Source organism: Xiphophorus couchianus, chromosome 9 (assembly GCF_001444195.1).
Source record: "Xiphophorus couchianus chromosome 9, X_couchianus-1.0, whole genome shotgun sequence".
Lineage (NCBI taxonomy): Eukaryota > Metazoa > Chordata > Actinopteri > Cyprinodontiformes > Poeciliidae > Xiphophorus > Xiphophorus couchianus.
Genome location: NC_040236.1, coordinates 20,946,788 through 20,963,195, shown reverse-complemented (window position 1 = coordinate 20,963,195; position 16,408 = coordinate 20,946,788). Strand labels below are relative to the sequence as shown.

Genomic DNA, 16,408 nt, shown 5'->3' with positions numbered 1-16,408 from the left:
AAGAGCCATAAGCCAAAGACTACACATTCATAACAAAATCCAATTAAATAAAAGTAAAGAAAAAGAAGAAAAAAAGAATATTTATGTTGGAATTGTATTATTCCCTAAACATGCCCATGCATCAAATCACTTGATGTGACCATCAATAAATAAAACAATACGTTTATAGTAAGCAATTAAATTGTGATGCACTATTAAATGCGTCACACATAGTTATTATTATTTTACTGTTTAGGTGGATGCAATGGATCAACGCATTCAATTTATTTGAGTTTATTGCTGCTATTAGTTAGCTTTTTCCTGCATGCTACTGCAGTTTATTTACCTCGCTGTCATAACGCTCCAGAGGTTATTGCCGCAGAAACAAATTAGGTTTAAATGTACTTAATTCAGCTCGGTGTGCCGTACCGTGGGGCGTTGTAATCGGATTGGATCGAGTTCAGCCACATAGATATACACCAAGCAGAACCTTCTACACCCGTGTTTTATGTTCCCCCCGGTTCTGCTCTTCAGCCGTTTGGTTTCGCTTGACAGTATGACATCACAGGGACGCAGAACCCGTAGAGGACCGACACCGAGGCCGCGTCGTCCGGCAGGAGTTTTTACATAGCAGGTCTGTGTGGGTTCATCTCTTCTCCTGTCTTCTAGCCTGGTTGCCAGAGGCGCTGCGAGGCATCCGTGTATGTGTGTGTGTGTGTGTTTGTGTGTGTGTGTGTCACAGGAGGAGCAAGCTGTAGGAGTTTTTATATTTTTTTTTACTACAGCTGATCAAGCCTCCCGCTGCTGCTGCTGCTGCTGCCGCTGCCCTCCGCCTCCTTCTTCAAATCGTCAGACCTCCGCGGATTAGTCAGTTGATTTAGCGGGACATGGCGGAGGTTTTAAGGAGACTGACCAATGCGTCTTCGTTCAGCGTCTTACAGGACAAGCTTGAGAACTGGCACAGAGACTACCACGTAAGTTCATCAATAAGTCACGGTCGACCTAAATCTGACCACAACACTTCTGGTGCTCTTTACCTGGCCCGGATATTCATTTCTGCCCAACGTTATCCCACAGTACAATACTATGTTTTTTGTTGTTGTTGTTGTTGTTTTTTGCATATGATTTAATCGAAAATGACTGGAAAATACCGTCATCTCCTAATGAAACATGTCGAAAATTCATTAAAGTAAAGATGTGTGTTTATTAAGTATGCTTACAGTTTGTACTTTAATTTAGGCAGGTGAAAGTCCTTAAAATGAAAGACTTTTTTTTACAATTCAGAGTAAAGGAATGACTTTTTTTTTTACTTTGATTTCTCCGTAGAGTTTGGTTGTCATGAACGCTGATCGCCGTGGCAACCGTCGGGCCGTTCCAAAGATGTTTTCGCTGTTAAGATAGTTCCTCCTCTATTTATTTCTTGTACAGAAATTACAACCTGTAGCTTAAATGTAAATATTTAGGACACGACGTTTAAGGTGTTGGAAATCCGTAGTGGAAGTGACAAACTGGGCAAAAATAATAGTTTTTTTTTCTTCAGTTATTCATTTCCATGTACTTAAATCCACACAGTTTATCTTCAGGTTTTAATCAGGAATGTTTCCTGAATACTGACAAGTTTCAGCTGGTTTCTTGGCTTTTATGCGTTTTTGAACATGTCTTTCTTCATGTATTCACTACATGTACCAATTCATACAGAAACGTACCTTAATTTATAGATAGATTTCTTTGTATGTGTGGATTACTGGGGCATGGTGTTTTTGGAAATATATTTACTGAAGAAAAACCCCCAAAACAAAACATGTTTGACATGTTTTGCCCCAATGTAACTGACCTACCCCACCCACTGAACAGAACCAGTAAGGACTGCATTCATTATTTGCCAAAATGGTTGGCAAAATTTTTTTTTTTGAAGTAAATTAATCAATCATAAGCTGCAGTCCATGACTTTTGAGGAAAAAAAGAGATGGGATCATAAGATATTTCAACTGGAATGTTTGTTCAACCAGCTGGGAACACACCAGAGTTAATGAGGACATTCCATTTCTTTGCATGTTGTTGTTTGGTAAGATGTGTGCACAACCAGAACTTGATGTAAAGAGTCCATTTCCTACATTATTTAAATGTCCGGTTTGAAATAGACCAATAACTGATGGGACTTCTTTTCTAGCTTCCTGTAGCGGCTGTTGCGCTACAAGGACAATGGTAGATAGGTCACAAACAGGGAAATTAAATGGCGCTTTAGTTTCAACTGGTTTTTCTTTTTGTTTCAGTCACCGTCTACAACAGTGTTAATAACATCTTTGTTTGCATATCCACTTAAAAAGCATTGATTTGAACTCAATTCAGTTCAATGGCTAAAGACATAACCATTGTCATGTCAAGGCACTTTACAAGACAAACAAATCCAATTTATACACAGAAATGAACAATCAAATCAAGGCTACTGACTAATGGTATGTTTTTAGGAAATGAATGTGATTCCAGTCTTAAAAAAAGGTAACAAGTTGAAACTTTTATTCTTTCTTTACTTACCTAGTTCATGATCAGAGAGATGAGTTTCGTCACAAATTTCGTCACATACAGGCTCTATCTTGAAACACAGCAGCCACTGATTTAGTTAAGTTATAAATTAAAACGTTGTTGTTTTTTTTCTCACCCAGGTGTCTTCCTGTGATCAGAATGTGAACAGATGTTGTGAGCTGATTGAGCTCACTGCCAAAATTCAAGGCCAGCTGTTTAACATCCTAAACCTCACCGCAGCTGAGGGTAAGCTTTGCATTGTGACTGCTTGGGAAGCATATTTCCTTGAAAAATCGAACTTGATCTTTGAAAGATGACTCCGATACCTTTCGTCACAAATCAGGCGGTCGCTGTGGTGGAGTGGACACTCTTAAAACGCGTTTTCTGCCTTGGCTTGGAAGCTGTTTCTCCATTTCAAGGCCGTCCATCGCAGACGGCACCAGCCTGCACCTCATCCAGGTTTGACCTTTGGTCTGTCCTCCGGTTTAACAATGTCATTTAAAAAATCAACCGCGTGATCAAGCGTTGTGATCGCATTGTGGCTCTGCGGTTGGAGTTGACGACGAGCCATTCTGTCGCCATCAGGGTGCAGCAGAGAAGGACAGAAAGACGAAGGAGCTTTCTTTGTCCCAGGAGAGCGAGATAAGAAAGCTGGAAGTTCAATTGAACTCTACTAGCCTCCAGCTGGAGTCGGTCACTGCAGAGTGAGTCATATTATCATGTTATTTGAGAGAGTTGTTTGGGGAAATGAAACATTTTACCATTTGAACGCAAATGCTTCCCTGTGTATCAGACTCGTGGAGGCTCAGAAGAAGCTGGACCACACAAAGTGCAAGTCGGCGACCACCCTGCTCGCCACCGAGGATGAGATCTTGCAGCTCAAAGCGGAGTGGGTGATGTAGTTCAGAAGCATTACGGCATTGCACACGCGTCACGGTTATGTTGTGAGAGATTCATTTTTTCCCCATACATATTGACTTTGTGTTTTAGTTTGCATTCTACAAACGAACAGTTGGCGTTGTATAAGAGGAAGCAGGACGCCGTTCACGACTACGAGCGGCAAATTCGCCTGTTGAAGGATGAGTTAGCTTATCTGAACTCAGAGAAGGTCATGCTGCAAGAGAGGTAACATCTTACGGATGTGCAAACATTGAATCGTCGACATGCACTGGTGTTCTACATACGCTGCCTTGTGAAAATATTCACACCCATTGAGCTTTTTCCACAATTTCTCCCAAAAACAATCAGAAGATTCGTCATATTTTATTGTTATTGGGACTTTAGGAACAACACAAGTAGTATATAAGTGGAACAACAACTATACGTGCTTTACAATTTGTTTTTACGCAATTTAAAATCTGAAAAATGTAGCGTGCATTTATATTCAACTCTCCAGAATCAGTACTTTGCAGGACCACATATTGCTGCAACTAAGTTTGATATCACAACTGACAGTTCAGTAGATGAATTGCAACATTTGTTCCATTTTTAGCTGCTGCGGTTAACTTCTATACTGCACTGTGTCAAACAATCCAAATCCTTTGAAAAACCAATTTTTTTCCTCGCCTGAGGTGGCGCTGCACCGAGAACCACTGAAGGAAACTACATGAAAATAAACCTCTGAAGAAGACATTCCTTCTGCACAAAATGTAAACAAAAAGGCAATGGCATGGGAGTTTAGCAGTTGTAGGATCTCTCTTTTATCTTTGGTAAAAGACCACAAGCCATTTCCCTAGTCTTGCACATTTGTTTTGATTGTACTTACCCAGAATTCTCTGCACTGCAGTCCACTTCCTGCTTCTTTTGGAGCGGGCTCCGGTCCTCTTGGTGTTCACATAGGCATTCCAACTGCTCCAGAGTTCACAACCGAGGTTTTTAGCTGGACCAGACTTTCCTTTTCTTGGCCCAGATCAGAGTTCGATTGCGCATTCACATCTCCCCAAACAAACCGGACTTTCTAGGCAAACGAGCTAGAATTCAATTAAAGTGGACTAAGCAGGGCTGGTGTGAACGCACCCTTAATCTGCAAGTCTGTTTGAATACGTCTGCCACCGTTGCACAATTGTCGGCTAAAATTTAAATCCGTCCTCCTCAGAAAATCTTAAGTTCAATCAGATTAGATGGAAAGAGTCTGCAAAATTTTTTTTTCCAGTTTTATCATGGATTTTCAGTTGAAATTAGATGTGGACTTTTAGTCACTGAACCATCCTAACTAATGATTATGTTTGGATATGAACCTTGTAGCTCTGGTTGTGAGTGTAGGGTTGGAAGGTGATCCACGAATCCATCTTTAAGTCATCTGCAGTCTTTGTGTCTATTACATTAAATCCCAATGCCATAAACTTAAATTCATGGTTATATGAGAAATTGATAAAAAAAAATGTTCAAGAGTTGTGAATGTTTTCGCAAGGCGCTGTAGCTGTAGTTGCCGTGTTGGTTTCCGCCTCTCAGGTTGGTTAGAAGTCGCTCTCCGAGCCCTTTGCCCCTGTTGAGCCGCTCATCCAGCCCACTCAGGAGCACGTCGCCCACCAGAGCCCAGCTGACCAACTCCTCACGCCACGCACGCCTCGTCTCGCGTTTCAGCGATCTGTACACCGTGGAGCGTCTGGACGCACAGACCCTCCTACGGCGCTACATCCCAGACATAGAGATGGTCCAGAGAATCATCTTCATCGCTGTGATGGTACAATGCGGGCAGTGAATATAAGCAGAACATTACAATGCAACGCACAGCCTCAGTATCAACATACAAAATTATGTTTTCCACTCTTGCTACTTTGTGTAGCGTTGCTGTGTTTTGCGCCACAGGAATGCCGTATGTTTTCCCTGTTTTAGGAGTCCTTCCAAAAAGCAAAACTGGCCTATCGTAAGTTCAAGCAGCAGGTGAGAAAGACGTTGTCCACATCCCACTTTGGTCCGGAGAGTCTCGAGGACGCGGCTGTGGATTACATTGTTAGGAACCTGGACCTCTATGATGTCCTGTGCAGTGTCAGTGTAAGAGAAAATGATTTTGATTGTCTTAAATAGTATGAAATTCATGTATCTAAAATAAAGTGAGTTCGTCTTAAATATGTTAGCGACAGGTCTCAAATTTTGTCATGGCACGACTATTTAATCTCATACATATAGGTTTTTTTTTCTATAAGGCAAAAGTTTGAGTCGACATCTTCACGGCACTCTGTGACTAGATGCAGTTGAAGCAACTGTTAATTAGCTGCTAATTTACTCTAGCCGACTAGTTAGCTAGGTAGATTTTTGTGTCCATCATGGGTAAGTGCAAATTTGTCGCCAGTTGGCTGGACGACGTTTGACTTGTAATACAGCAGAACCCCTGAAACATTATCTATATTTATAGATTTTCTCCCTTTAGTTTCATTCAAGCTAAGGTAGCATTAAAAAGCTCTTAAAAAGTTTCCAATTTAATTTGCTGAAACCTGCGGATACTCAGAGTACAGCTTAAGCTCAGTCAGTTTGGAAGGAGGGCATCTCTGAAGAGCGATTTTCAAGTCTTGACACAAACCCTCAGTTGTGTTTTGGTCTGGACTTGTTTTCTTTTTTTTCTAGAAAAGTTTGTTTCCAGCCAGTCACAACGTTTTGCATGTATGTACTCCCTCCCTACCTCTCAGCATTAATAAGAAAAACCCTATAGGGTAACATCTGAAGGCTATAATATTCCTCTGCATGTTATCCATTGCTATCAGAGTACAGAGTGCTAGATTCAAATACACATCACACTAACCAATGTTTTGAATACCATGCAGAGGTATAAATACTTAGGACACTGTATATCTTATTGTGTTTTCCTCTTAGGATGTAATCCTTGCTATGAACAAGAACCCCCAGATCTCCTTCCCTCCAGAAGTGGACTTCAGACTCATCAGTCCCTTGATCAGAGAGACCTGCAGGGTGGCTTTTGCCATGCAGACTCTGGACCCACCGCTTGACTTGGCCTACGGAAGCAACGGTGAACTATTCAACAACGCCAAGTTAGTACAATGTCGGTTTCTGGGGAACGTGTGCAGCTAAGCAGAGGGCTGACTGCAGTCGGCCACGTCTTCCTGCAGCCCACCGCTGTTGTACATTGCTCCGACCAGCAGGGGTCACTCTAACATTATCTATGATGGAGACTCGCATCTTCCTTTCTGTGTTCCAGGTATCGTCGCAGCTTTGACTCTGATTTCAGTGCTCCGCTGGTGGTCTACTACGTGTGGCCTGCTCTGGTGGAAGGAAGCACGGTGCTTGTTAAAGGCGAAGCCGTGACCAAAAGAGGCGTACTGGTAAATATTTCACAGTAGTTAAAAAAAGATGATGTTGAAAACGATGAAAACAAAAGTGGTTCTTGTAGATTTGAACAGTACAGTTTTGTGTGAATGTTTCTGGGTTTTTGTTTCTGCAGTGGAGTAGAAGCAGGAGCAGAAGTGCCAGCCCTGCACGCTCCCGATCTCTTAGCCCGGTCCGCAGCGTAGTAAGTCTTTATAACATTTGAGTTCCAACCGAGCAACGAGATCACGGTCAAACTTTGCAAATTTGCTGACAAATTAATCTCTAACACGCATGCTCACACGTGGCTCTAAGGGTATGTTTTCTAAGACAAAAGTCCGAGTTTAATTCAGACGTGTGAATGAACACTTCATAGGAAATACAGACTTTAACACTCACATTTTACTTTTGTTTAATCTTATAGAGATTTAGCGACAAAAGAAGCCTGTCACCTGGACGCCTCACTACCAGACACCTGTAAGCACTCGCCTCATTGGTCAAGAGTAAAGTGAAGTCCACCTGTGCTTCCTGTATATGAAATAAACTTTAACGGATTTGTTTACTTGATTTCTGTGTTGCTTGGGTCTGCTTCAACCAAATAAGGAGATATAATCTTACACTATATTACCGACCAGAGGTGCAAAACCAGCCAGGCAGCTACTGTGACTATATTTACTCTGGCAGAGAGTTTGTTTGTTTTTTAAAAATAAATTGTATTCTGGACTCATCAACAAAAGTCATATTGATATTGTCGACTTCCTGTTTGTCTCCAAAGCCTGCGTCTAAGGCTGTAGTCTTTATATGAAGGGCAGTGAAGGATGTTACTGTATGGTGCTAAAGTTACTGGTTCTGACCTCACTTCCTGCCCTGTTTGAGCATCTGATATTGCTCAATATGTCTATTGACACGGGTTAATTTAGGGTTTATTTTTATGTCTTTGTTTGAATTTTGTTGCGTGCTGTATTCATTTGTTAAACGTGGAACAAAGAAATGCCTTATTACGGAGCAACGTTTAGAGGCCTCAGAAGGAGACATTATTACAGTTCAGAATATTTTCTTTTTCAATGAACATGATAATAATTAATATTGTAGATAGTGGCTTGAATAATAATTTCTTTTTAAATCGTACTATGAGTTTAATTTAAAGAACATGTTCTTGATGACTAATTTTAATAAACTGACTGTTTTCTCTTGAGCTTTGTTGTGTTTCTGCCTACACAAAATGGCTGTGTGTGTTAACTGCAGCTATGAAAATGTAACATGGGTTACATTTGGTTTGTTGACATGTGTTTAAGTGCACATGTTTAGTTCTAACTGAAGTGACCGTGTTGCTTCTCTGCTACTACACAATTTATTTATTCCCCTCGCAGAATTGTCGGTACAGTTAAATCATTTTTATGGAACACTTCCAGGCTTTGTTCGCAGTGGGAATTTCCCGATCAGGTTATTTATTTATTTTTAAGGGTTTTGTTGGCTCTAGTGATCTTTATTTGAAAGCAATAAGTGTTTACTCAGGGTGTGCTGCGGTCAAGGCGCAAGCCGCGCCATGTGGACCGATGGAGATGAAGGGGGAGAACGGAGCTCCGTCTGTCATGCAGACAACCATAGAGGAAACCTCATGTCTGCTGTCACTGAAAACAGAAGCAACAGTTCATGGCTGTGGTGGCAGTAAAGTTTCACCAGATTGAGACAGAATTAAAGCTTCCAGTTTGGTGGCATGAGGGCTGGCTCAGAGCTGCTGGAGCGTGCCATGTTTCCTGTGGTTGTTCTCAGTGAGTCCTTTGCTGGATGAGTTGAGTTTCCGTGGCTGCAGCCCAGAGTCGGATAGTAACTACCTACATTTACTCAGTTACATCTACTCGTGTGACGTTTTGGGGGGGGGGGACAAAAATGTACTTTTAAGGGTATTTTTACTAAATTTGACTTTTTACTCTTACTTGATTTACTTGATTACATTTATTATGAAGTGTTACTCTTACTTGAGTAAAGTTTCTAGAAATTCATCTACAGTTTTGTTGGTTTCATAAGTTTTTCGTTGAAAGAAACTGATTTGAAATTGTTTTTTCCCCTGACTTTGTCATAATGTAATTACTAAAGAATTACTGTATTTTTATTTTGTTCTTTAACATTTCCACATATCTTTGCATTTTAGTCCATCTGATTATGTAATTTTTAGATGTTAAATAATTTTTTGACCAGTTCCTCAGTACTTGAGTCTGTTTTTATTTTTTATACCCAATACTTTTGAGTAATTTCTTGCTACCTTTTACTTTTACTTGAGTAAAAATACATTGAAGTAGTGCTACTCTTACTTGAGTACAACTTTTGGGTACTCTGAGACATTTTGCTGCGACAGAGTCCCCTTTTCACAGAGCGGGATGAGAAGCTCTCTGTCTGTGACCCACATAGGCTGTTGTCCACATCTGGAGTAAAACAGGATGAGGTTTTTCTTTTTGCAGAGGAGGACGCCACAATTTATGGCAGGAGAGACAAAGTCGTGGAGAACCGCCAGTTCACCACATGCATGACCAAACTCCACCCTGCTTGTTCTCATTTCCAGACTCTCTGTGCCTCCCCAGGGCTTTCAACCCCTCTGCCCCCACCAGCCCCACAGCCCCACCCCGGGGCGCTGACTGGTGGTGTGTGAGGCTGCGGGCATCAGCCCGATGGACGCGAAGGAGTAAACAGGCGATACTGCTGACCCTCCTCTCTCTCTGTCTCTCTTTCTCTCGCGATGCCAAAGGCACCGAGAGACGAGTTCATGCTTCCTTCCTCTCCCTGTAACGACCTTCAAATCAAATGAAGAAAAACGACTTTGGATTTGGACCGTGTGTTTTTCCCCAGAGCGAACATTTGTCCGCGCTCCATCCCGCTCTGTCATCCTTTGCACATCTGCGCAAAGCGTAGCGTGCAAAATGTGTTCACAACTCTTGGACTTTCCCACATTTTGTCAGATGACGAACTCGCAAAGTATTACATTTTGTATTTATTATCCCCCCCTTTATCCCCCTGGCAGCCTAAATAAAGTGCAGCCAACACTGATACCGAAGAGACCTGGTAGAGTCCACTGGTGTGTAAGTTTAATACAGCTGATGTTTGTTGGAAATCATTAGTGAACAAACAGTATGTTAGAAAAAATTGTGGAGGCAGCATATGGAGGGTAGTGTTGTCTTCAGCAGGGGCAGGAAAGCTGGTCACAGTTAATTTCAATGAATGAATCAATGAATGAATCAATCCATCCATCCATAAATCAAACCAACCAACCAACTAACTTCAGTTGTGTAGCACATTTCAGCAACAAGTATTCAAAGTGGTTTACATCATAAAAACACAAAAAAAGTCATAAAAACATCTTTTACCGTCACCAGTTTGAGAAACCGGTGACAAACATGACATTTTGTCCAGCGCCATCATGAATACGTTGACGGAACATTGATCAATATACTGATCAATGCTCCATCTGCTGTGGTTCAAAAGCAACTCTAAACAGGCTTTTAATCTGAAATGCAGAAATTCATATATACTTTACTGATCACAATGGGAAGCTACAGTATATGTTGTTAGCACTCCAATTGTTCAAGATTCTTCAAAGAGTAGATGTGGGCAGGAAGGATCTCCTGTAGCGGTCTGTATTACAGTGAATTTGAAGTGGCCTCTGACTGAAGACACTGTATTTCTATGATAAATGAAGAGGATGCTCGGGGTTGTATTCAGTTTTCTTTATTTTACGTCAGAGGTGAGGTTGGAGGAAGCTAAAATCCTGGATGTAAATCAGTTGGAGGGTGTAGTGAACTTGAAGCTCGGGTGGAGGTTTCGCCTCCCAGCAACAAAACAACCGTAAATATACAGCTACAGCTACAATTAACCGGTTTAGATATCAGCATATTAATGTGCTAAAATGGCCTAGACAAAGTCCAAATGTTAGTCCAGTTGAGGTTCGCGGAAAAACTTAAAAAATGTATGGTCTTTAATGCTCTTCATTCAATCTGAGTGAGTTGGAGCCATTTTGCTGTTTTCGCAAAGCTTGGACTCAAGCAGATAACACAACGACTCGCCACCTTTTGTTCTGATTTCTCTTTGCAAATTTTTGTTAAATTATTTATTTATTTTTTTTTACAAAATCACGTTCCCATCATCTTAATTTCTAGGTCACAATTATGGGTCACTTTGTTGGTCTGTTATGTGAAGTTCCAGTGACATAAAGGCTGAGGCAAGTTGTAGAAAACGTCCAGGTCTGACTTCTGGGTTGATGGGTTTCTAATTCCCTCCCAGCCCCAGCGAGCAGCGCTGGGATGGAGACATCTGAGGTTTTATATCTTTGCTCAAGCTTCTCATGAAATCATTCAGAATGCTTTCAACAAGAACCGCCTTTGAACAACAACAACAACAACAACAACAAAAATCGGTGTTGAGCGAAGAGGTCTGCTTCGTGATTTTTCCACCTCTGGCTGCTGCGACCTTTTTCTCTCACCAGAGGATAAAGAAGATCAACTGGAGGTTGAGAGATCTGGAAAAAACAGAAAGACCCGTCCCATCTGCAGGGTAAAAATGTCGATGCCATCATCTGCTCCGAATAGAGGATCTGTTTCTTGTCCTCTCCTGGATGCTGCGTAATAAAAGACACATCTGGGTGGAGAGATGAATGTGAAGTGAACCCCGGCCGCCTGTTTCCATCCCGGGCTGCAGGTGTGACTTTGGAAAAGGTCACTGCTCCTCTGGGGCTTTTTAACTCTTTGGATTTTTGTTCGTTTTTATTTTTATTTTTTTTGCAGAAACACGTGATCGATCCCAGCGCCAAATCCGAGCCTGGTTTTAACGTTAGTCGTGCCGAAGCTGAACAGAAGATGGAGGGGAAAAAAACAAACAAACCAACAAAAAAAAAAAAAAAAAATGGGTGAAAAGGTTTATTGAATGTGGCTGGTGCATATGGAAGCACTCTAGTGCCCGGTACGGCCATCTGGACTGGTTAAGGCTAAATGTAGCAGGGTGTCCTTAAATGTGCCCGACTCTGTTAAAATTCTCTCGTGCACAGATTAAATGAAAGTGTGGCTCTGCAGATTAGATTACAGAGGGCTTTAAAACATGAGAGACTTTTTTTTTTTTAATGGAAAACAAGAGTTTATAGTCTGCAACCAGGCCAGCTTGGTCATTTCATTATTTCAGTTTTGATTTAAACTAATAAATGTAGCATACTTCTCCATTTATTATTTACATTTTATTTCTTTGTTCAGTGTTTTGGTCCCACATTATGTTATCAGTTCATCAATAGACACTTTATAAATCATGTATAACAGTTTATTATGTCTTAATTAAGGATGATAAGGAGTTTACAGATGCTTATTGTGCTTACCACGCAGTCTGACATGTTTAATATAACACTAAACAGATCTGGATCACTATTTGGCAAGAAACTGGTAGATTTTGTCAGCTCCTCAGCCTTAATTAATGCATAATAATAAGTGTTTAGAGGTGAATTAGTAACACATCTATAAACTATTTATTATCCATCTCTAAGCGGAGCCTTGTTGTAAAGTGGCCCCCAATATTTTTTTTATTTTAGTGCGAGTTTTTAATGTCCGCCGCCAGATGGCAGTTTGACTCCACTTAACACTGAAACATGAACACTGTTGGGGAAAATCCAGAAACAATCTTACGCGTGTCAAACCGCGATGCGCTCGGCAGCAAAAAGGCACGGACGAACAAAACGTGCGACTGCTTGTCCTGCATATGGCAAACCCCAAATCACAACTGTCATTATGAACAATGAAACGGGTTTAAACTTATACTGATCACCAATACGTAAATGACGTGTTCTGTTAGGAACGAGCTTCTAACTTTACCTCCACACATTGCATCAGATTCGCCGTAAGTTGAATTCATCTTACAATTTGCTGCGGCATTCTGGTTTTGTGCGGGTCATCAGAGATCAAATTTCAGGTTTCCTCGCTAACCAGGTGCTGTTTGGTTTTCAATTCTTCACTTTTTTAAAAATTTTTTATTATTGTTTTGGAGCTCTGCATCAAGGGAAGACATTTAAATCCCCGGCACTTTGCGCAGCATTTACGTCACCGTCTGCTTTTCCTTTCACAGAGCGAAAGAGACGAGTCAGTCTGTTGTTCATGGCACACTTACGGCCGCTGAGGCAGCTGGCACAGCAGAGACGAGTGTTTGACGGTGAAGGTGACTTAAGTCTGTGTGGTGGATGAGGAGAGCAGCTGCTCCTCCGTTCACACTTACATAAATGTCCCAGTTTGGAAAACGTAAAGTAAGATTGTTCAGACTTCACATATGTCACACATTTCTTCGTGAATGCAGACGGTTTCTGATCATCCTTTTAGTTTGACTTGCAGTAACGCTGTTAGTCTTGTCTAGCATTAAAAAAAACACTATCCAGTGTTGTGCTTTTTTAAAATTTAAAATCAACAGATCATAAATTATGAAGCATGAATTTTACACTGCAGGATTTCAGGGAAAAAAAGCTGTTTTTAAGAGGTGCAAAAAATATCTCTCCTAACTGGTTTGTGTGCATTTGTGATAATCAGCCGGCATTAGTAAACATTATAGCTGATAAACAAGAGGCGGGTTATGTATTTCAAAGCACAATCGAGTAACTGTGTTAACTTCAGTTGTTGTAAAAATGCAGCAATGATAAAAGATATTTGATTTCACAACTTTGAAACTGGGCTGTCTCTTTAAGAAGCATCCACTCTTTCCAACACACTGCTTATCCATTGTGGCGCATTGGACTGAGAAGTGGTTCGTCTGATGAGCTCAGCAGCTCCACCAGGTGTTTGCTAATTGCTGCTGCTAGTCTGAAGGAGCTGAGGGGTCCCCACGTCTTTAGCTCGACAAAATTGGAGGAGCTTTGTGGAAGTAGGCGGAGCTGTGTGAGATTAAACGCTTAGCCGCCTTGAATGGTTGCCATGGGAGATCCAAAGATTTCTCAAATCTAAGCAACACCACAGGAACGTTTGTGATGATGGAATAACATCATATAATAACATGACATAATGCTAAATGCTAAAGAAAGAGTAGATTTTACATAATACTCCCCCTATGAAAGATTTCAATATAGATGTGTGCTGCGTTTGGTTCTTTCTATGAGTCTGAGTCGGAATTTTACTCAGAAAATCCTCAGGATTTCTATGGAGAGCAAAACTGAAGCAACGAGCAATGGTGACAATGATCATCTGTGGCTCAAGTGGAGGACTTTGAGTAGCGTGTTGTCTTAGATTGATGAAGTGATATAAAGCCCTTTCCTGGTGTTTCCAGGATTTATGGAGATGAGCGTGTTTGTGTGTCCGGCGATAGTTTTCAAGAAAGAGCACCGACACTTAAAAAGGTCATTTTAACTAAACCCCCTGTACCAGACCATGTGGTTCTTTGTTTGCTGTTGATTAAAACTGGTCATGACTTGTTGTACATGTGGAAAAACTATATCTAAGTTCAGTTGGATTGATTATAAAGAAGAGTCCTACTAATAGAGTTCATCTGTTTTGCCAGGCTTTATAGAGCAAAAGGCCCAATAAAAGCAGCTCAAGTTGATCTCAGCTGCGACGTTCTCTAAATAAACGCCGACTTGGCAGGTGAAGCTCGACGAGGACTTGCTGGAAGTTTCCCTCTGAAGAAACGTATTTTTAGGACATTTTCCCCATAAGTGCTGGTCTATATAAAGCTCAGAGTAATGACTAAATTACGCTTCATGGAAATATTTGGACAATAAAAAAAAAAAAAGAAAACACAAAGTCATAGATGTGTTCTTTAGTTATTTAAAGCTTGAACGGGAAGAGAGGAATAAGTTAGTAAGACTCGTGATGTCCCCTAAACAATTATACAATACGCTTGAGGCAAAAAGACATTGCAGAAATAATATTTATGTTTCCTGAGACATTTCCTTCTTCCAGCTTACCCTAATTGTGAGTACAATACCAACCAACTAATGTGTTATTATTGACCGTTTGCAAAACCAATACAAGGAAAACCGCAAAAACATTAAATCTTACCAAGTATTTTTGGTCTAGTTTCTAGTGCTAATATCTTAGTACATTTAAAATAAGACAAAAGTAACTTACAAATAGCTTTTCACCAAGACAGAGGAGCTTGTTTTAATTCAATAATTCCTTAATATTGTTGAAAAAGTTCTAGCTATATTGAAATAACCTTACAAATGAAACAATTTCTCCCCACCCCCATATTACAGGTCTTGTTCCTCTGATTATTACTATTACTTTTTTCATCAGTGTTAAGAAAATATTGACTTAAGACAAGTTTCTATTTCTTGCTGAAAAGTTAGTCTTATTTCAAGTCAGTTGAGATATGTGCAGTAGAAACTAGACCAAAAATACTTGGTAAGGTTTTGTCTTTTTGCAGTTCTGAAGGTTTCCTGAATCCACAGAAAGATTTTGACAAAAATAACTAAAGTGAAAGATGGAAGATCATCTGTGACCTTTGATTTTTAAAAAAAATAAAAATCTGGGTCAAACAAAGATGTGTAACTTCTGAATAAATGCATATTTTGCGTACATGAAGTTTGTGTTAACGCCAACATCCACTTCTTCTGGTCTCTGTTTCGTCAGCCATTAAATGTCTCGTGGACGGAGTGGAAATGAGTTCCCATCCTCCAGTATTACTCAGAAAATCCTCAGGAGAGCAAAACTCCATGGTTTCTGGGAAAATGCAGAAGGTCTAGCAGAATGTTCTGATGAGAAGCATATTGTTTTTTTCTTTTTTTCTATGACGTTTCTCTCTCTCTCTGTTCGTCGTTGCTTCTCCCTGCAGGAGCTGAAGTGTTTCTAAGAAGTCTCTGGGATGTTTCCATGGAAGCTGAGTGAGAGATCAGCGAACCGCTCTGGACCTCCCGCGGGCCGTTCACTGTAGCTCCATTTTGAACTCTTGAAGCAAATTACAGGAAAAGACAAACAAACTATACTCACTCTTCCTGATTGCGCCTGACAATTCTGATTGGCTAAACCCCAGAAAGGGGGAAAGACACAAGCTGTGTTCAGTTCTGACATTTTGGTCGCCGCTGATTATTCAGAGGAGCGTTTTTTTTTTTTTTAGGGTGTTTTTTGCGTGTAATTACAGGGTTACATCAGTGTGTTATAAAAGAGGACTTTGAACCACTTAGAAACAATCCAGGCCCTTTTCTTCTTAGAACAGCTAGGAAGCTTCAGGAGTCAAGACAGGAAGTTTAATATTTGTAACTCAGTTCTTGGACACATGTCTGGTTCTTGAATCTCTCCTAAGCTTTTAAATCGTAATTTCCCCATTGCTTGAGCACCTTTTTCCTTCCACTCGACATTCCTTTAATGTGTTTAAGTACCGCCTCCTGTTGAAAACTTTTTGCATGTAATATTTCTGCAGATCAATAAACAACAGATGTTCTATAAATGAGTTTGGTCTCAAAACGGTCAAACATCATAAAAACCCCTCTTTAATAAAATCAATTTAACGTGCCTAAATAATCAATATGAATTATAGCTAAACTGTGTTTGTGTTGACATGCAAACACACTTAAAAACATAAATTATTTTTCTGTGCACTACTTTGTGTTGGTTTGCCACATAAAATAACATAAGAAGAATGGATGCTGTGTTTTGACACAATGTGAAAGTGCTGGACGGATATTAATTATTTTTAGATTTTT

General features: G+C 40.5%; 1 protein-coding gene across 2 annotated transcripts; it reads left to right on the top strand.

Moving 5' to 3' along the window:
• The first annotated feature begins 477 nt into the window (after nucleotides 1-477).
• On the top strand, nucleotides 478-7,329 carry spata18 (spermatogenesis associated 18). Of its 2 annotated transcripts, XM_028026911.1 has the most exons (13): nucleotides 478-613; nucleotides 765-953; nucleotides 2,643-2,748; nucleotides 2,846-2,961; nucleotides 3,088-3,206; nucleotides 3,296-3,391; nucleotides 3,493-3,627; nucleotides 4,954-5,185; nucleotides 5,338-5,496; nucleotides 6,313-6,488; nucleotides 6,656-6,779; nucleotides 6,899-6,967; nucleotides 7,187-7,329. In XM_028026911.1, the coding sequence occupies exons 2-13, from the start codon at nucleotides 867-869 to the stop codon at nucleotides 7,241-7,243; spliced, it is 1,476 nt and encodes a 491-aa protein (XP_027882712.1). In that variant the 5' UTR covers nucleotides 478-613; nucleotides 765-866; the 3' UTR covers nucleotides 7,244-7,329. The 2 variants fall into 2 exon arrangements, with proteins under 2 accessions (XP_027882712.1, XP_027882711.1); XM_028026910.1 differs by having other exon boundaries at nucleotides 511-953.
• Nucleotides 7,330-16,408: the final 9,079 nt, after the last annotated feature.